Source organism: Acomys russatus, chromosome 27, assembly GCF_903995435.1.
Source record: "Acomys russatus chromosome 27, mAcoRus1.1, whole genome shotgun sequence".
Classification (NCBI taxonomy): Eukaryota; Metazoa; Chordata; class Mammalia; order Rodentia; family Muridae; genus Acomys; species Acomys russatus.
The window spans coordinates 56,098,607-56,118,966 of record NC_067163.1 but is presented as its reverse complement, the minus strand read 5'-3'; the positions used below and the strand labels follow the sequence as shown (position 1 = coordinate 56,118,966).

Sequence of the window (20,360 nt, the reverse complement as noted above, 5' to 3'; positions counted from 1 at the left end):
TCCTTCCCTCAGGACAGTCTAGCCTACTCAGAACCTTACCAGGAACGGAAGTGTGTGGCCAGTATGTGTTTCCTCACCCTCCTTCATGTCCCTGCCTGACAAACCATTTCAGGGTTTCACTGGTGCACACAGTCCCTCCTCAAGCTGTAGACGCCCCAAGACCCGTTCTGGTTCCCATAGCTCCATTCCACCTTAGGGCCTCAAGGGCTGTAGAGTGCTCAGGTTCCCTGCCCCTCAAGTCCTCACAGGGCCATCCCTCAAGTCCTCACAGGGCCATCCCTCAAGCCCTCGCTGAGCTCTACACAGGAGCTGGGTTAAAGTTTCACTCTCTGAAGCATCTGAATTTGTAGCAAGTCACTTTGTTGTCTAAGAGGCCTCTTTACCTTCAGAGTTCCACATGTGTGAAGTTCTTAGGACAGGCTGGAGCTGGCCCTCTAGCTTGCTGCTTGTCTACTCTTTTCAGGGACTAAGCCTTGGAGTCTGAATTTGGGTTAAATTTGCTGCTTGCTTCTCTTTTCTGAACCTGCCTGCCTCTAAGCAGGTGTGCTGTGGCTTGTGTTTGGGGAATCAGGCCTGTCGGCCACTATGTTGGGGGACACTGTAACTGGGCTGGCTGGTAGTGCTTGCTCTGTGTGGTTTTGTCTGGGAGAAACAGTAGGCTACATTGCCTGAAGGTTGGTGTCCCATTGTGGCACACAGTTTCATTTGGACATAGCCATGCACATTGTCAGAGCACTCAGCATAGTGTCCCCCCACAGCCAACACAGGGCCAGACAGCATGAGGAGCCGGGCTGCTCCCACAGTTGCTGAGACACAGAACCTTACTATATAGCTCTGACGGTCATCAATTCACTCTGTAGTTCAGACTGCTCTCAAACTCATAACAATCCTCCTGCCTCAGTCCTTTTGAGGTTGGGATGATAGGTTACTGGTATGCATTTTAAAGCTCATTACTCAGCAACTTGAACTTTCCTCCTTCGATCTGTTTTCAGTATCACTCATGTCTGGTGAGGTGGGGATGGGGAACTCACTCCACTCTGCTCTCTGCCCTGGGTCACCCCCCCTCCTTTTTTTTTTTTTTTTTCTTCCCTAAGTTGAATTGGATCCTTTTTACTTGGCCTCACTGAGGCTGGACAGTATTTAAAGGTTAAGACTTGGGTTTTCGAGTCTGGATTCCTTCCAGAAGAGTCCTAGCCACCCTGTCATTCGGATGTGTGGCAGGAAGTGGCTTGGGCCCACCCAGGCAGGTCTCGTGTCTGTTCTGCTTTGGAGGAGACCTGCTTATCACAACTTAGCTGCTTTCTCCCTTGTACTTCCCTAGATGCTCAGGGCATGGCTACAGGAGCATGGTGTACTGTGTCGTCAGAGTGGACCCCAGTTGCTGATGGGGTCTTGGACCCCAGTTGCTGATGGGGCAGTGGCCAGGCCTTCAACTTGGGACACCTGGAGGCCAGGAGGAGCTGGGCCCCAGGGCCTCTGTGCCTTTTTATTGGGCTTTATATAATGTTGGGGGCAATGACATTGGCACCTCGACATGTCCTTCCGTTGTCCCGTCCTTCTCGCTTGACCTAGTGCAGGCTGCTTCATGAGACCTGCTTTCTTCCAGACAAATGATGCCCCTCAAAGCCCCAGGGCAGAGGGTGTTCTCAAAGGCTCCATAGTTGCATCAACCTGTAGTCTGGAATTTTCCATCCCTATTCCAGAAGAGCCCAGTGCTTGAATAGAACCAGATAAAACCAGAACAGCCCCCTTCCCCTATCTGTAGCTTCAGAGCACACCTGGCTGTGTGTCCAAGGCACTGCCTTGCCCCTCTGTGCTCTGTGTCCATACCCCTGTGCTCCCCAGGATCATCTCCCATGCTGCAGTCCTGTCACCTCCCCCACTGTCCATCTGGACTGTCTCCATTAGGACTGAGTTCCCCACCTGGTCTCTGCCTCTCTGCCTACTCTAACCACTCAGTCCTGTCACCTGATATCCTTGGCCATTTCAGTCTTTGCCCAGCTGTGCATTCCTGAGCACGGAGTATAATCCCTAGCCCCTAGGTCAGCAGCTCCTCTGGTAGAGGCCCAGGGATGCCACTGAGGGAAGCGGTGGGAAGTGTTTTCCACCTCCCTTCCCCTCTTCTCCTCCCCTTCCTCCTTCCCTCCCACAGTGCTAAGGTTTCCCAGGTTACAAACATCAGCTGTCAGTTTTGTCCATGCCTCACCCACTTCCTGCCGCTCCTCCCTCCATGTCTGGAGTACGCATTATGGGGTTTTGCTAGTTGAGGTTGAGCCCCCACAGTCGGAAGGACCAAAGTCTAAGGCCTGTTGAGTGCTGACATGCTGCTTAGTTTCAGCATAGAGAAGTTTTTCATTCCGCCACACACACAAATAATGCAAAATCTGAAGCTTCTGGCTCCAAGCACTTGTGGGAGACTATGACTTGTGTCTGTGGCTTAGCAGGGGATGGTCACTGGCCTACCATGCTTAGCCTGTGCTGGGTGCCTTGGCTCTGGAGTGCTGGCAGCACCAACTTCCTGCCCAAGCTCCTCCCTCCAGTTGCTTTGTGGCCTTTGACTGAAAGGAAGCAGCCTCCAGGTAGCAGTTAGTAATGTTTGCACTGCCCCAGAGACCCACCACCAGGACTCAGCCCCTTGCTCCCAGGGCTGGCAAAGGCGCTTCTGTAAGACTCTTGGTGAGGGAGCCCTGTCTTGCACCTCTACTCCCCACTAGCCTTCAGGCCCCAGTGATGGTTGCTGTGTTGCTTGCTTTCAGTGTTGTGGCCCCACTCATTGGTAGCTCGATGACCCTTCATACCTCATTTCCTGTGCTGCTGCTGCTCTGCAGGTGGTGTCTGATGGGGCAGCTTTCTTGTTCCCTCTTTAGGGGATTTTGAAAGTCACTGTGATTTGCAAGTGAGTGATTTAGCAGCCCCTTTCTCTGGCTCTTAGAATGCTTCCTAAAGGAAGCTAGTTTCTTCCTGCCCACTTTGTGCCTGCAGTACAGTGACTATCAGCACTGGTCCCGGGGGATCTTGGTCTGCTGGCCTTGAGGGTTGAGGCTCTGCTTACCACAGAATGCCATGATGGGCTGGGCTGGTTATTCCTCAAGGGCACAGCCTTGTCGTTCTCAAAGTGGGGAGGTAAATCCCAGGCATCCCCTCTCTTGCCTTTCCCCCTCCTCTGGATCACTCCATCCCCGAGGCTGGCTCAAGGTTCTGGGCCCTGCTTGAGTTCTGAGCAAGTGCCTATTTCCATGTCTTGGAGGTTCATAGGGATATAGAGAGCAGTTCCCCCAACCCCTTTCAGACCCTTGCTTTTCCTTATCCCTTTCCTAGCAATGAAGAAGTGAGGCAGTGGGCTAGAAAGTGGACTACAGGCAGGTCCTCTGGATTCAGATGGAGCTCACCAGCAGGCCTAGACTTAGATTTTTTTTGTTTGGTTGGTTTTGGTTTTTCAAGACAGTGTCTCTCTGTGTAGCCCTGGCTGTGTTGGAACTCTGTAGACCAGGCTGGCCTTGAACTCAAAGAGATCTGTCTGCCTCTACCTCCCAAGTGCTGGGATTAAAGGAATACGTCACCACCACAAGTAAGCTTCACTCTTAAGAGCCATAATGTCCCTCAGTTCCCACATGTCCTTATTTATTGTCAGAGATCCTGGGCTCCCCATCTGTCCTCTGTCCAGGCCTGGATGTGCTTATGTCCTGTCTGAGGCTGCTGTCAGTCTACCTCCTCACTTATTCCAGAACTCTGAGCAGCTCTGCTTTAGGCATTACCCTGACTCCCCACGGCAGTGGCTTGTTTGTTTTCATGGGGAAACAAGACAAGACTGTCAGCAGGTCTGATAGGGTATGTGGTCAGACAGGTTGGAAGAAGAGCAAAGCTGTAGAACTCCAGAGCTGAGAGGGATGATGGTAGCATGGAGGGCTGGGTGGGTGCTCAGGTGATGTGGGCGTGGGGCTGGCTGGGGCGGCAGGAGAGTTTGGGCCAGATAGAGCCACCCTTTACTGAGTTTGTTAGGGTAAAGCACCAGTCTTACCTAGGTGGTGCTGAAGAGGTGGCTCTTGGGTCCAAGGATTTGTGAACAGAACCACAGGAATAGGGGTGGACTCTGGTCTGCCCGTGGGAATGCATAGTTCCCAGGATGCTCTAGCCTCCCAGAACCGGCTTTACCCAGGACAGGCCTTTCCCTCTGTGTTGGGCAGGTGCTGCAGCACCTGAAAGGGAAGTACCCTGCTGCCACGTTGTAGGACCAGAGCACTTCCCCATCAAGCCTACTGGAGGTGTGAGCTGAGGCTCTCTGCAGGGCTATAGTTACTGCCAGATGTCCCAGGGAAAACTATCCCCTGGATGCCGCCAGAGCTGAGCCAGATTGTTTTTCCCTGTTCCTAGTGAACTCTGGGTTGGTTCTCTCAGATTTTCTCTAGGCTGGTGTTCTGCAGGGTTAAGTAAGACCTGGCTTCTGAGCGGCCCCTTTAAGAGTGTCTTGTCCCAGACTCTGCTGTGGAATGCCAGCAAGCTGTCCTCCTGTCTCTGCGAGGGTTAACAACACTTCACTTCAGCTGTGTTGTCTGGAACCGGTTCAGACTGGTTTTCTGGAAAGTGCTTTGTCTCTCTGACTGAATCCTGGGAAGGGTCATGTGGAGCCCAGTGATGTCATGGGATCAAAAACTGACTCAGCAGTTTTTTCCTTTTTCCTTAAATCAAGATACGTGTGTGTCACAGGTATAGGGCCATGGTAGTGGCACCTCGGGATGGACCAGTGTGTACTCTGTTCAGACTGTATTTCTGCCAACCAAAGACCTTAATGTGACTCACTTCTGGCTCCCTGGAGGGGCTCAGCAGAGGTGAGCTCAGGCACACAGGTCACCTCTGTCCAGGTCTTACACACACCATTGCAGCACTGGTGTGTGGTCCTGGGCCCAGTACAGGTCCCTGGGCTGGTTTTCGACCCACAATAGGCACCATTCCTCCATAGAAGGACCCTTTCCAGTAACAGCTGCCACTGCTTTCCTCCCACTTGGATTCCATGGCTTCTCAGAACTGGCCACACCCCAGAGGCCTGTGGGGGGGAACATTCCCCCCCCCTCGTTTTAGAGGGGCTTCTGTGGCCCTGTCTTTGTTGTCCTTTCTCCAGCCAGCTGCCTCCTTGAGGGAAAAAAAAAAAAACGACCTTCCAAATTAAACTTCTCAAAAGGGGTCTCCTCCCTATCCTGGTTCAAATGCTGTGTCCTCCTTTCATATACAGAATGAGTGAAGAAGCATGCCGAACCCGCAGTCAGAAGCGAGCCCTTGAGCCTGACCTAACGGAGGATGATGTGGAGAGCAAGAAAATGAAGATGGAGAGAGGACCATCAGAGTTGACCGTGGACGGAGGCACCAGGGTGATGCCAGAGCTGGGTGCAGGCCCAGCCCAGGGCTTACTGAGGACAACAGAGGCCATGGCCACAGTATCAGGCGAAGGGCTGGCAGGAGACGGGCCTGTGGACATGCGCACCTCACACAGGTGAGTGAGAAGAGCCAGTGGACTGGGTGCTGGGCAGGATGGCCCTGAGTTCTAGGTTGGGATGCTGTCAGTGGCAGGTCCATGGGTCTCCTAGGAGTGGAAGCCCCCACTGTTGGTGGGTGAGTAGCCACTTCTGGGCTTGTAGGAGGACTACTGAAACATTCCTTTGGTGTGAGTGCCTCAGGGAAGCCAGACTGCCACACCCTGTCTTGTCACTTCTCAAAGGAGGGGCCTCCCCGCTCTGTTAGTCTATTCTGTGGGTTTCCACTAATTACTTCAAGGAAACTTTGCTGGTACCCAGGCTTTGCGACACTCATAGGTGAAAGCCTAATGAAAGTCAGACTCAACCTTCTACCACGACTTCACTGAGAAACCTTTTCCCCCCAGCATCTGCATTATCCTTTCTTCAGAACACTCTAGAATAGAGCATTTACCCTGGACTCCCACCGAGGGCATAGCCTTCCACCCTGCGATGAACTTCCCCTGATACCCCTCTTATGTCTACTGGAATCCCACACACCCTTGGCATCCCAGCCCACCTCATGTTTACCCAGTGGGGTCCACTCACTGCTCCACTGGTGGAGTGAAAAGGAAGCTAGTTCTCCGCATGTTTCCTATAGTGCATAGCAAAATCCAGAGTGTTGGAATCCTGAGGGCTTACAGATCAGCTGGTGCACTCTAGAACCCTGATGACTCGGAGGTCAGTGTGAGGCTGTTCTCCCTCCTGTTGGGAACATTTGGGGAGGGTTACGTACACATTTACACTACACATATATAAGAACATTTTCTAAACTTGTCACTAGAAAGGCTTTTCTCCTCTGGGCAAATCCCTGGAATATGCCCATCATCCCAGGAGTTGTGAACAGGAAAACAAGGAGTTCAAGGTCATTCTCAGCTACATGTGGAATTGGAAGCCAGTCTGGAATGCAAGGGCCCTGTCTTAGTAATAATCTTGCTTACTCAAAAACTTCTCTCCCACTCTGACTGCTTTCTGCTGCCCTATTCTAAACTTAAGGGCTTATTTTAAAACAAGTCAAAGCGATAGTCTTGGATTCTTTCCTCCCTTTGACTTTCTGGGTTCTTAGCCCTCAGGTAAGACCTCTGATGGATGAACTCCCAAAGCCGAGGGAGAGGGAGTTGGTTCTTTGGGATATGCCAGATCAGTTCCATACTTTGTCCATTGTGGCCTGTCCATTTGTGAGGTGCACTGGTGAAGTCCAAATTTAAGTGTTAAAGGGTGAAAGAGCCCCTTTTCTGTTGCTGAACCCCAGAGCTACCCCAGGCCTCTGAACATTTGTAACTCTCCTTGGCCTGTTGGTTCCAAACTGTCCCTTAGACGTGTCGCTCATTGATGGCTTTCTTATGACACTTAAGGATGCAGAGAACAGATCACCCAGGTATCTTGAAGTGAGGGTTGTCTAGAGCCCCCAGGGTCCTGGCTGATGCAGGTGTAAGAGTGGAGAAGAAACCCAACCCCACCCTGCAGGCCAGTGGGCAGAGGGAGGACCAGTCACGCGCTCTAGCTGTGCCTTGGCAAAACATCCCAGCCACATCTTGGTGAACTAGTCACAGGTTAATGAAGTGACAAGAAATGTGCTCTTGGTGGCAAGCTCTGCAGTGTGAAGACAGTCTGAAGGGACCAGCCCTGGTTTCTGTGTTCGGTATTCCTTGGAGTATCTGGTCAGGCTCACCTTTAGGGATCTTCCTCCAGCACTGTGGGTGTCAGGCAGGAGTTGGGTTCCAGGCAGTCTTGTGGAGTGAATGTGTCCACCTGGAGTAGTGATGGGGAGGGAGGTACTCATGCTTTGAAAGACTCACCACAGCAGTGTCCCTGTATTTAGAGACTGCATTATCAGATGCATACAGACAAAGACTTGCAAGCCTAATACCGTATATTACCCCAGCTCAACCTGATAAACTAGGTTAGACAGAGCTAGTACAAAATTCAAGTAATTAAAATTGTATATGCATATAAGGACCAGTGTGTGCAACATTAGTGGCCACAGCGTTCCAGGATCTGCAGTTAGATGAGCTAACCAGACCTGGTGGCATGCCAGCTATAAATTGTGCCAATGTAAATGAGTTTGTTCTTAAAGATTTTTGTTTGTTTGTTTTTTGTTTTCTTTTGAGACGAGGTCTTACTGGTAGCCCTGCCTGACCTGGGACTATGGATGTAGAATAGGCTAGATTTTAACTCAAAGGGATCCGTTTTCCTGCTTCTGCCTCCCCTTGCTGGTTGCAGATGTATGCCACCATGCCTGGCTGTTTTCAGTGTTTGTTAGCTGGCGCGCGCATGTGTGTGTGTGTGTGTGTGAGCCTGTATGCTCACGGAGACCAGAAGTCAGCCTCGGGTACCACTTACCAGGAGCTGTCCACCTGATTTCTTAAGACAGGGTCTCTCACTGACCTGGGGCATGGCAATTCAATTTAGTCAGGCTCCTTTTGACAGTGAGCCCCAGTGAGCCATCTGTCTCCTTGTCCTTAGTCCTGAGATTATAAGTGTCACCAAGCCCCGCTGTCTTCCTCAGTGCCTGCACTGTAGCTTTGAAAAGTGTGCTTCTAGGTCCTCAACCCAGACCAAGAGACAAGCATTGGATGATGCTCTAGGGATGCGGCCACTGACCTAGAAGGGTATGGTTTCCTGACTATGGACATCTCAGCTCTGGCAGATCACCTTTGTTTGTTTGCAGGTTTTATGTATATGCCTATCCTCTTTATTGCCTGGCTTTCGTTCCACATTGTGTCTGTGAGATTATGTGTATGCATATGCTCACTGCTTCATAGCACAGACAGTGCCCTCTGTCCCTGTGGGTTCTGCACTAATGGTTTCAACCAATCACAAATCAGAAATAATGAGTGGGCTGGGGAGGATGTAACCTAGTAGTAATGTTTTTCTCTGTGACAGAATGCCTGACAAAATCTGCCTCCTTAAGAGAAAAGTTTAGTTGGTTAGTGGTTTGAGGATATAACCCATTGTGGCAGGGAGGAATGGCGGCACGCACGTGAGGCAGCTGGTCAATGGGGTGTCTGTGATCAGAAAGCAGGGAATACTGGTATGCAAATTGTCTCTTCCTTTTTATGCAGAATTGGACTCCATTCCATGGTATGGTGCTGCTTTTATCCACGTGCTTGCTGATAGGCTAAAGCTGTGTCTTTTAGGTGATTCTAGACCCTAGAGCTGACAGTCAAGATTCACCATCACAGGTAGAGCACAGGCCTAGTACAGTGCCCAGCATCAGCAAGAAAGGGTGATGGATCTGTGCTTGTGCCTAGCGTGTGAGCACTTGCTGGTGCTAGTCCCCAAGCAATGTGACATGCTTGCTTGCAGCCCTCACGGTAAGTCAGGTGTTCTGAGTGATGCTTAACACAGCATGTAGAGGTAATGTGCAACAGTCACGCCACATCACACCAGAGGCTGAAGCATCTCAGATCTGCGGTGGTGAGGAGACTTGGGATCACCAGGGTATTGGTACCAGATTTTGACTGTATGCTTCTGGAATTTGTTTTACTTTCTCTTTATGTGTGTTGGTGTATGTGCCCAAGAAAGGGGTATCAGCGCGCTGGAGGTCCAGGCAGTTGTGAACTGCCTGATGTGGGTGCTGGGAATTGATCTTAGGTTCTCTGCAAGAGCAGAGAGCCATTTCTTCAGCCTGCTTCTAGAATTCTATTTAGCTGTTTCAAGACTTGTCTTTTTTTGCTGGGTGGTGGTGGCACTCGGGAGGCAGAGGCAGGCAGATCTCTGAGTTTGAGGCCACCCTGGTCCGCTCCAGTACAGTCAGGGCTACACGGAGAAACTCTGTCGGGGTGGCGGTGGGGCAAAAAACAAAACAAAAAACCCTATGCCACTGCCTCTCTTTAATTCAGAGGTTTTCTGGCACTCATGTATTTTATATGTGGAATAAATTGCGGTTGAGGGTCATCTGGGGATTATACTGAAGAAAGCATCAGCTCTCCTTCCCAAAAGGCAGCAAATTTCATAGTGAGACAGAACTGCACTCCTAAGTACCCAGAAGCCTGCGGAACTCGCAGCATTTTCCCTGGAAGCACCTCCTAAGAACTTCTGGCCTTGCGAGAGAACACTGGGGTGTGGCCTGGCACTGCTATACATCCTCCCACTCCTTGGTGAGGGTAGGCAGAAGACCAGCAGCTTATCTGGGGTGTGGGGCACAGGGTAGCACTCTACCCATCATAGACTTGAAAAGATAATGGCCACAGCTGTCACCCCAGCACTTAGGAGGGCCAAGTGTTAAAGCATGGCCTGGGCTTAGGTAGTGATACCTCTCTCAAACAAAGAAGTAATTAAAACATGAAGAAGAAAGCAATACAGAGTTTAAAGTGATCAATTGAAAATGTTTAATATAAAACAAGACAAAGTTGCTGAGGAAAAGAGAGCAAGAAAGAAGGCAGATGTGTATGGAAAGTGGCCAGTGGGCAGATCTAGCTCAGTCACACACTGTCTCTAAGTGGCACCCTAGAGATCCAGGGAGAGAGAGACCAAGCCAGCAGCGGAGCTCTGGATGACTTGATGAATGATGAAGGTAGATTAGAGACTGAAAGTACCATCTCACAGCATCTGAAGCAAGATAGAAGAGTGGCTTTGGGGGTGGTGGTGTCGTCGTCGTCTCACTGTAGTTCTGGCTGGCCTACAACACATACAGATTCTTCTCTGCCTCCTGAGTGCTAGGATGAGTGCACTAGCTCAAAGAAGGATGTTTTATAAAGATAGATAAAGAAGAAATTGTCATGAGCACATGTGCCCATAGCCACAGGATCCTGAATGAACGAGGCTTGGAGCAGTGGATTCGTATTAGAAATAGATGATATTGGGCTGGTGAGACGGATGGCTCAATGAGTAAAAGCACTTGCCGTTCAAGCCAACAGGAATTTGATCTGCAGAACCCATATAGATGGAAGGAGAAACCTCTGCCCTTCACATGCACATTGTGCTGTGTGCCCCACCCCCATCATGCACAAACATGACAATAATAAATTGGAGGGGGTTGACACAGTGTTTCTCTGTGTAGCCTTGGATGTCCTAGACTTACTTTGTAGACTAGGCTGGCCTCAAACTTAGAGAGATCCGCCTGCCTGGGCCTCCCAAGTGCTGGGATTAAAGGTGTATGCCACCACACCTGGCTGACAATAATTTTTAAAGACTAGAAGTTTGTTTGTTTTGTTTTGTTTTTAAAGACTAGAAGATTTTTGATGTCATGGTTTACTCTGGGTAACTGATGAGGCAACTAGGCACAGCAGGGTTGCAGAGAATATAGCCATTGCTAGTGTAGTTGGCCTGGCCAACATCTGCACAGCACAGGATAGCTCAAGGATGCATTGAACATCTTCTGGGTTATCTGTAATAAAGATGATAGACAATGGCAAATGCTGGCGAGAATTATAGAACCAGGGCCTCTCCTATGCCCCTGCTCAGGGTGTAAAGTAGCATAAGCAGACATTTCCCTCCAAATCTAGACATGAAGCAGTGACTAAGAAAAAATGGAATCACTTCCCCCACACAGGGGAACCTGGGTGTCCATAGCCCTAGCAATGTAGTATATACAAACCCAGAGGAGATAATCCTGGTGTCTGTAAAATAGGTTAACACTGCATTCACAGGAAGGAAGCAGAAAACATTCTAAGACACAGGCGAACCATGCCTGGTCATGCTGAAGGGGCCATGGCAGACCTCAGTAACTGACCACACATGAATTACAGGGCATGACCGAGAAAACGTATTCATGAGACCCACAAAATGGCTCACTGGCTTTAAGAGGGGCTGGCCACTAAGTCTGATAGCCTGAGTCTGAGCCCTGGGACCCAGAGGCAGAAGAGGAAACCGACTTGAGTCTCACAAGTTGTCCTTTCACCTCCATGGGCAGGCTCTGGCACATGTTACCCCATACACACAAAACAAACAAAAATGTAATTTAAAAGTTTAGATTAAGATGTGGAAAGAGCCAGGTGTGGTAATTCACGCCTTTAATCCTACCACTAGAGGCAAAGAAGTCAGGTGGAGCTCTGTGAGTTCGATACTAGCCTGGTCTACATAGAAAGTTACATGACAGCTGGGGCTCTGCAATAAGACCCTGTCCCCAAAACAAACAAAATCACAACGTAACACCCCCCCCCCCCAAAAAAAAAGATGGCTTAAATTTTATCTGTGCATGGTGGCTCACGCCTGTAATTCCAGCACAGGGAGAGATAGGCAAGAAGATCGCTGTGAGTTCGAGAACAGCCTGGTCTACAAAGGGACTAGGACAGCCAAGGCTACACAGAGAAACCTTGTCACAGAACCCCCCAACCCCCCCTCAAAAGATATGGAAAGGAAGGTATGAATGGTTCTCTGGGGCAGGTGTGTGAGAGAGTGCAGGTGAACATTGTGTTTCTTTCGTTGTTGAAGTGGAGTTTGACCAGTTTAGTCTGTCTCCAGACTCCCTGTCTTCCTCCTACTTCCACTTCCTAGTGCTGGAATTGCAGGTGTGTGTCTCCACACTGAATAAAACCGTGGGACTGAGTTATATGTGTTTCCTTTCATGTAGATGTTTAAGAAGCAAAAGGGCTTTAGCAGTCTGGCTCAGTGGTAAAGCACTCCCTTTTTGTGTGCAAGGCCACGTGCTCCACTTCACATTCCAACAAGGGGATGGTGGTGGTGGTGGTCAATCTGGTTCTGTAAATGCACTCATGGAGACCGAGTCCACAGAAGTTACCCTGGGCTCGTGTGCAGGGTCCCTCGGCTGTGAGATTGTGGGCTTTGCTGCCCCTCCCCAACCCTGACCTCTGGCCACAACTAAGCTGGTACAGACAGAATAAACTGCTACCCCCCCCCCCTCCCCTCCCAGTCTGGATCTAGCCGCTGAGCTCCAGTTGGCCCTGCATTCCTCTCTTCATCCTTCCTCTCCACCTCCCCAGTGCTGGGACTTACATGGGCCTTCTCTGTGCTGTCACTTGCTTGGGCTGCTGCGGGATGAGTCTGAGCGTGGTGTCCTATTGGAAAGGAAGGCAGTGCTGACAGTGTGGTTTCCTTGAAGGGAATGACACTGCTCCCAGCAAGGCTGTCTCCATGCCGTCATGTACCCTGAGAGGGCTGTAGGGTCTGTGTTGCTTAAATTGGCGTTGGAGTCCAATGGCTCCTTCTAGCCTGTTCCAGGTCGATGCTTGCACCTGCCCTTCAGGTAGCTTTGTCTTCCTCCCTCCCTCTTCCTTTGTGTCACTAGCTGTGTACTACAGGATGGAGCCAAGCATAGGCTGTGGCACACCTTCCCCCCCCCCCCCCCCAGGGTTTCTCTGTGTAGCCTTGGCCATCCTGGACTCACTTTGTAGACTCACAGCGATCCGCCTGCCTCTGCCTCCCGAGTGCTGGGATTAAAGGCGTGCGCCACCACGCCCGGCTGTGTGGCATACCTTCCTTTCAGTCAGCATGGGGTCTCGACCTTTTGGGAACTTGAGGTTGAGCTAATGGAGTTGGTTAGTCTTTGGATTTGTGGAGCTCAGATCTTGGTCTGGTACTGTAGCTTCTAATAAGCAGAACACCAGAAAGGCCATTTGCCACCTGCCACAGGCAGACACCTGGGCAGGTGCTGGTGTTCATGTCTTTCATGATAGGTTCACCGAGAAAGGATGGAAGGGCATCGGCATAGCACACATACCTGTGTCCTGTGTCCTCCACAAAAGCCAAGTACTTTGAGGAGTGCAGAGGAAGGGTCGTGTAGGTGGCCTTGCCTGATCTGCAGTGATGGGGCAGGGCTCAGATCCATAAATGGTGCCAAGGCCAGCAGTCAGGTCCTCATTGAAATGCCTTTCACCAGTGGCTGCTTGGGACAGAGGGCACAGGCAAGGCTGGAATGACCACCCCATAAAGAGACCATGCTAGCAGGGATCTGCAAGGCACAGTGAGGAAAGGGCCCAGCACACTGCCCACCTTTAATCCCACACTCAGAAAGTGAGGGTAGGTGGATCTCTGAGTTAGAGACCAACCTGGTCTATCTACGGAGTTCCAGGTCAGCCAGGCTACACAATGAGGCCCTAGGTTTGTTTTTTTGTTTTTGTTTTTGTTTTTAAAAGGAGGAAAGGTTTAGGTAACTGGGGAGATACATCAATTTCTGTATAAGCTTGAGAACCAGAATTTGAATTCCCCAGAATCTGGCTGGAGAGATGGCTCAGAGGTCCTGAGTTCAATTCCCAGCAACCACATGGTGGCTCACAGCCATCTATAATAAGATCTGGTGCCCTATTCTCACATGCAGGCAGAGCACTGTATATATAATAAATAAATAAATCTTAAAAAAAAAAAATAATAATTCCCCAGAGTAAAATCTGGGCAGGACATAGTGGCTGCCTTGGGAAGCCAGATGGGCTCTCCAGGACAAGCTGGCTGACGAGACTAGACTAGCTGGAGTTGTCAGATACTGGCAAGACATCCTGCCTACTCAGTGTATTAGGTGGAGAATTACCAAGAAAGATGCCCTAAGTCAACTCCAGGCTTCTACATACATGTGCACGCATACTATAAATGCATGTACACACAGAGGAAAGATTTGCACGCGCACCACAGGTGAACATGCACACAAAGGAAAAGCTCACTTATGCTCTAGGGATATGATTGTGTTCTGGAGCCCAGTGCCTTTGTGTTTACGGTAAAGCCATATACTATGTGGGAGTGTAGGTAGAGGAAGCTGCCCAGCTCTAGGTGGCTGGGGTGGGAGAAATGAGCGTTCCATAAGCATCTTTATGGGCACATAACACATGGCTTATGGGCAGAGCCTCCCCGTGACGGGTTTTGACAGGCATATACACTTGAATCAGGTTTTTTTAAAAAAGCTATGTTATCAGAACCTTCTCCCAAAGAGCCTTCCACAGTGTTCCACACATTCCTACCCTCTTGTTATCTGGCTTACTTTGGTTTGAGGTCTTGCTTTAGTTCCACACTGCACATGGGTTCTGATTTGGGCTGAGTACTGCTATGCCTACCATGTGGTCATCTCATGGACAATGACCAGCCTTGCCCTTGGCCCATGCCCAGCAGTCGCTGGCAGGCTCCTGGAGTCTGCGCAGGTTCAAGTCTCTGCCGCTAGGTTCCTGGCCAGCATCTGGGCCAGGGCCTCTGCTGTCATCTTCCTCCTCAAATGAAAGCACAAGGCCAGGTCTGTGAGAGGAAGGTGACTGACTGGCCATCATAAGCTGGATTTCAGGGTTACCACACAGCGGACAGCATGGGCACAGGTTGGAGATGATCTTCCCCACCTGCATTCTTCTGGAGTGCATCCTGAATAAATACCTGCATTCCATCTGTTGTGATAATGTCTCAGCGTACAGCCTTGGCATGTGCATGTGTGGTCCTTCGCCTCCCATCTCATGAAGTTCCTGTCAGGAAGCCTGTGTCGTACACTGTCCTCCTGCTCTAAGGGTAGGTGTGGCTCCTTGGGCAACTCTCAAACCTGTCTTCCACCTTGAATCCTTTGTGTGTCCCCAGTGCATCCGTTGAGTGCTGGTACTTGCTTCCTTTCTCTAATTCTGTGTGGTGCCTGGATTCAGTGAATACTGGGTAATTTGAAGGTCAGGGAATGTCTCCTTAAGCTCAGAGAGAAGACCACAGGCTGTCTTGTCTCACATCTCTTGTGTAGACAGGTTCTGCTGTGGGAACTTAGGTCCATGCCCTTAATACTGGTTCTTGGCTCTCTTAACCCAATAGCCATCCCTGAACTCAATATGGATGGCCCTTTCCATCTCTGTCTCACTTTCTGCCGCTCTTCACTGTGGGCTGCTTGTCCCATCTTGTCTTCCTGCCTGTTCCTTTACCCCATCTTCTCTCAAGCCTCACTGAGATGGGAGGACCTGCCTTTATGCCTGGTTGTCTGGGATGCTAGGATGTTGTGTTTCAAAATTCTCAAAGTGGCCCAGCCCACACCTGGGCGTTTCCCCTTACATTAGCTTCCAGTGGTGGAGGGGACCCCAGGATCCCAGGCAGCATCTGCCGCACAAAAGCCTCTGGGCTGCTATGACGGCTGGTCATGGAGTTCCCTCCTCTCTTTTAACACAGTGGTCCAGGCTGACCTCGGGCTAATGACAATCCTCCTGCCTTAGCCTCTCAGACTTAGAGGTAACACATGTGTTGTGTGTGGTTTGCTGTTTCTACTGTCAGGCCTCTGCCATTCCTGTTCACATTTGGCCATGTGTTCGCTGAGCTCACCTTCCTTGGAGCTGCTGCCTTGCCAGCCACTGTGGCAGATAACTACATTATGCAGGGACACAAGCTGACTTGCTGCTGTTTTTTATTTATTTTTAACAAAAATTTTTTAAAAATTGTTCAATTTTTATTTTATATATGTTGGTGTGAGGATATCAGATCTGTGGAACTGGAATTATAGACAGTTGTGAGCCGCCATGTGGGTACTAGGATCTGATCTCAAGACCTCTGGAAGAGCAGCTAGTGCTCTTAATTGCTGAGTCATCTCTCCAGGCCTAAGACTTTTTATTTTATATTTGTGTTTGCCTGCGTGTGTGTATATATATGTGCACCACACATGTGCCTACTGCTCACAGAGGAACTGGAGGTGTACCTGCCTGTTAGCTGAGCCATCTCTCCAGCCCCATCTGCGGCTTTTTAATTGGTATTGTCTTCTGACCCAGTGCTCCTTGAGGGAGTCCTGCCTTCTGTCCTGTGGCAGGAGAGTGGAGTGAAGAGTCTGTGGTGTGTAGAGCTGCTAGAAGCAAGAGTGGGTGCCAGGACGGACAGGGCTTGGGGACTCCAGGTGCTCAGGCAGGACTCATGCCAGAAGGTAGACTGTTCCAGCCTGTGAAAAAAGCTCTTTAGGAAAAGAGTAGCAGGCCTGCTGGGACAGGGCTGGGCTTACTTGGATACTGTCAAGAGGATAAGGTCCGATTAATAATGAGTCCGCAGAGATGGCTGACAACCTGGTGTGGTGGTTTGGCAAGGCTTCATATGCTTCCTGCCACCCCCTGTCTGTCTCATCACAGGGTAGGACTTTTCACACTGCCGAAGGGACAACCCCTCGGGGAGTGTGTGAGTTTCTGAAAATAAGAGACTGGAAGGGGGATGTGCCCTAGACACCTGAGGGCGGAAGGACACAAAAAGCCAGGGAGATGCTGAGTTCCCTGAGGCTAAGGTTCAGGCAGGTGCCATGGTGACGTAGACGGCCCTGTACTCCCTCAGGAGTGGATGGTGGGGGAGGTAGTTTCTGATGGCTGGAAAGGTGGGAGACATGCCAGTAATTGCTGTGTGTCCCCATTCTTAGATCCCAAGCCATGGGACTTTGTGTGTGTGTGTGTAGTTTGTTCTAGGTTTGGAACACTTAGTAGATTTGCATAGAGGCTACACTAATGAACCTCTTAACTGTTCCTGCTTTTAGTATAAATGCTACCAAACAAGTACTTACCTTGTTCTTAGAGACAAGATTTCACGCTGTGTAGCCATGGCTGGCCTTGAACTCTGTCTCTTGAGTACTGGCTTTAAAGGTGTGTGCCGCGTGGCAGAGGCAGGCAGATTGGTGTGAGTTCGAGGCCAGCCTGGCCTACAGAGTGAGTCCAGGACAGCCAGGACTACACAAAGAAACCCTGTCTTGAAAAATAAATAAATAAATAAATAAATAAATAAATAAATAAATAAAAGATGTGTGTCACCATCCCTGGCAGTGACTTATATTTGAAAGCACAGCCTTGGCAGCCAGGAAAAAAGTCACCATGGGTCATTACATGTTGGGAAGACAAGACTTGGGACTCCACACAGTGGCCCAGCCTCCCAGGGAATTGAGACTTTTTCTGAAACTGAAGGGATGGCTTGACAGCTAAGGGTATTAGCTGTGCTTGCAGAGCATTCATGTTGGGCGTTGGGCAGCTCACACTTGACTATAAATATAGCTCCAGAGATCCGATGCTTATGGGCAACTTTGTATTTGTGGAATATGACTGTGGACATCTAATGTGGTGGGATATTTGAAGATAGTTACTGATTGAATTAAAGGTGGCTTTAGTAAGCCTCTGAAATGGCAGCAAACACAGCACTTTTATGCTTCTTGGCTGGTTGATGGGTCGTGTCTCACTATACCCATGTAAGTTGAAAGTTGTAGGGGTAGGGGTTTGTCTCAGTATTAGAGTGCTTGCCTAGGAAAGGCAAGGCCCTGGGCTCAATCCTCAGCTCCTAAATAAACAAATAAACAAGTACAATTTGAGAGTTGTCTATGTTAGCTCACTTTGAATCCACCCAACAGAGCACAGAGGTTGGTGCTCTGGCTGCGCTTTCTGATTTCCTATTATTGTAAAGCCAAAGTCCCAAGTCAATGGCCATACTGGCTGCTGGGCCGTTCCTTGTTTCTGTACTCGCTGGTGGCTGTTAGGATGGAAGTGTGTGTGCAGGAAACCAATGTTTGTAATGATGAAGGAGAATGGTGGTGCTGCCGGGTGTGGCCCTGTGTCCTTCCTTCACAGCACTTTTCTGCAGCTGCATCTCCCAGTGACCCTGCCTCATGGGTGTGTGTGGAAACCACCGTGTTCCAATCTTTTTGTTTCTTGAATATTTGCAAAGCCCCCTTGTGTTCCCCAATATGATTGTTAGGAACTTCACAGGTGTATTAACCAACCCAGACTCTCAAATGTCCTTTTAATGCTCCAGGACCCCATGCGGTAGTCAAGTCTTCCACCCCTCAGGGTAGTTCCGAGGTTTGCTAAACAAATTAAGTGTCCTGTACTGTCAGCATACCTGTTGCAGCTAGCACTGGCCTTGAGCCTCTTGTCAGGTCAGCATGTTGGTTTCTTTCCCTCGCCATATTATGCCCTTTGGTAAGAAGCCCTGCACTGCCTGTGCTAAGTGTAGGGCTCTGGTGACCTCTGCATGGTAGGCTGTCCACCTGAAATACTCAGGGGAATGGGACCTGTTCTCCCCAAATAACTTGTGAACCCACATGTGTATTGGCAGTGCCATTGGAATGTTAAAACACTCATTTCTGCAGGCAGGCACAGAGGGTCTCCAGATACTCTACCATTAGTGTCCACAAGGCTCCCGGCTCCACAGAACCCACGGTGCTGAACTTTGCTCATCAGAAATTTCTACTTCATTTCTGGCCACCAGCAATTTTTTTGTGGTGTTGCAGTCTTTGTGTTGACCGTTTGGGGGAAGTGTCTACCAGGTACACAAGTCTTTACTTCCTTCTTATTTTCTTCCAGGAAAGTACATGTGTCTCACCATAGGGCTGCTTCACTTGTCTGTCCCCTTTGTCATAGAGTATTGAAAAAACACATTTCAGGTCCTGTGGTTGGTTGGTGTTCTGTGCCATAGGCGGAGTGACTGTGTTACGACTTCAGCTCCCTTCTGTCCATACACCAAGACATGCACTGCCTGACCTGGAGCCGCTACACCTTGAAGCTGGGCTGTCTGAAGGGGCACACCAGGCAGCTGTGCTGGTGTCTATACAGGCTCCTTGTGGTTTTTCCCAGCATGCAGGCCAGTTTTGTTCTGCTGGTGAGCAAGCTTGGCCTCTTCTCTGGGAGGAGTGATTACATACATTGCTGTAGGTCCAACTTCTGTTTTGCTGGGGCAGTGTATGGTATTTTGGGGGAGGAAGTTGGCCTCCAGGGCAGGAAGATGCTGGGTTGGTACTACAGCCACTGGCTTCATTCTCATTCGTTTCAGTCCCCCTGCTGTGGGACTGATGAGAAATGAGGGCCCCATTCCCATCTTCACACTGTCCCGTTTCTTACCGACTTGGGAATGCTGCTGTGGATGCTGCCGATGGTCTAGGACTTGAGCTATGAAAAAGATGTAACTTAACATCACAGTGAGACACAGTAACCTGTCAGAGCTGGCAGTGCGTGGGGACCAGCACCGGTGCATGTGCTTGTTTCTGAGCAACCCCCATACCCCACCTCACCCCTCCCCCCCCCAACAGTGGCATGTCATTTCTAGATTGTTTGCAAAGCTTGGCTGAGTGACCCTGGGCAGTCACCTAGCCCTCCCATGACTTGTGTCTTTTCTTTTCTTTTCAGTTTTTCGAGACAGGGTTTCTCTGTGTAGCCTTGGCTGTCCTAGACTCACTTTGTAGACCAGGCTGGCCTTGAACTCACAGCGATCCGCCTGCCTTTGCCTCCTGCTGGGATTAAAGGTGTGCACCATCGTGCCTGCCTGACTTGTGTCTTCTTTTGTACCCTGGCACTGCTGGTTGATATGGAAGGGCACACTGTGGACGGCAGGGGTAGCCACTGCAAAGGGTCAGCAGTTTTGTAGCCGTGAGGGTTCCTGCTGATGGCTTCTGCTGTGTTTCTAAGCCAACCACATTGGACTTAGCTTTCCTAAGGCGCTAGCCAGCTGTTCTGGCTTAGTTGGGTAGATAGCAGGCCTCTGAGCACTTTGGCATGCTGCTGTGGTCCCCCCAACTCCTTCCACAATCCCCAGCTGCTGTGCTCTGTCCTAACCTAGAAAGAGGCGGCAGTGCAGGCTGGGTACCACCTAGCTTTCCTGTTCTGTGGACAGTCAGTCCTGTAGGCCACCTGCTGCCTCTCCCTATATCTCACTGTGTTGGAGCTTCAGAACAGCAGTCAGACGTGAACGCTCAGGGAAGAGTGAAATCACCTTCAGAAATCCCATCTGAGCTGCTTACCTCTGTGGTGGGAAAGTGGAGCATGTTCTGCCTTCCAGGATCCCAGTCAGAGGCCTTCAGATTATAGCTGGGAGTCATGGTGATGGATGCTGAGCAACACCTCCTAGCAAGGTCCACTGCTCACCCTGAGACAGGCCAGCGAGGACGCTGTTGTATTCACACATGTCATCATACCCAGTCCTGGGGTTGCGGGTCAGATGTTGTCTGGTGGCAACTGGTGCTCACTGTTAAAGCTCTCTAGTAAAGTAGGTGCTGAGCATAGTGGCACTCGC

The 20,360-nt window shown here is 50.1% G+C and overlaps 1 protein-coding gene across 6 annotated transcripts in view; it reads left to right on the top strand.

Moving 5' to 3' along the window:
* Nucleotides 1–20,360, top strand: part of Gatad2a (GATA zinc finger domain containing 2A) — a 91,083-nt gene that overhangs the window by 54,634 nt on the left and 16,089 nt on the right. For all 6 annotated transcript variants that reach the window (XM_051170002.1, XM_051170001.1, XM_051169998.1 and 3 more), the window contains one exon: nt 5,228–5,485. In XM_051170002.1, coding sequence (XP_051025959.1) covers nt 5,229–5,485 — 257 coding nt within the window. In that variant the 5' untranslated portion in view covers nt 5,228. The remainder of the gene's footprint in view (nt 1–5,227; nt 5,486–20,360) is intronic.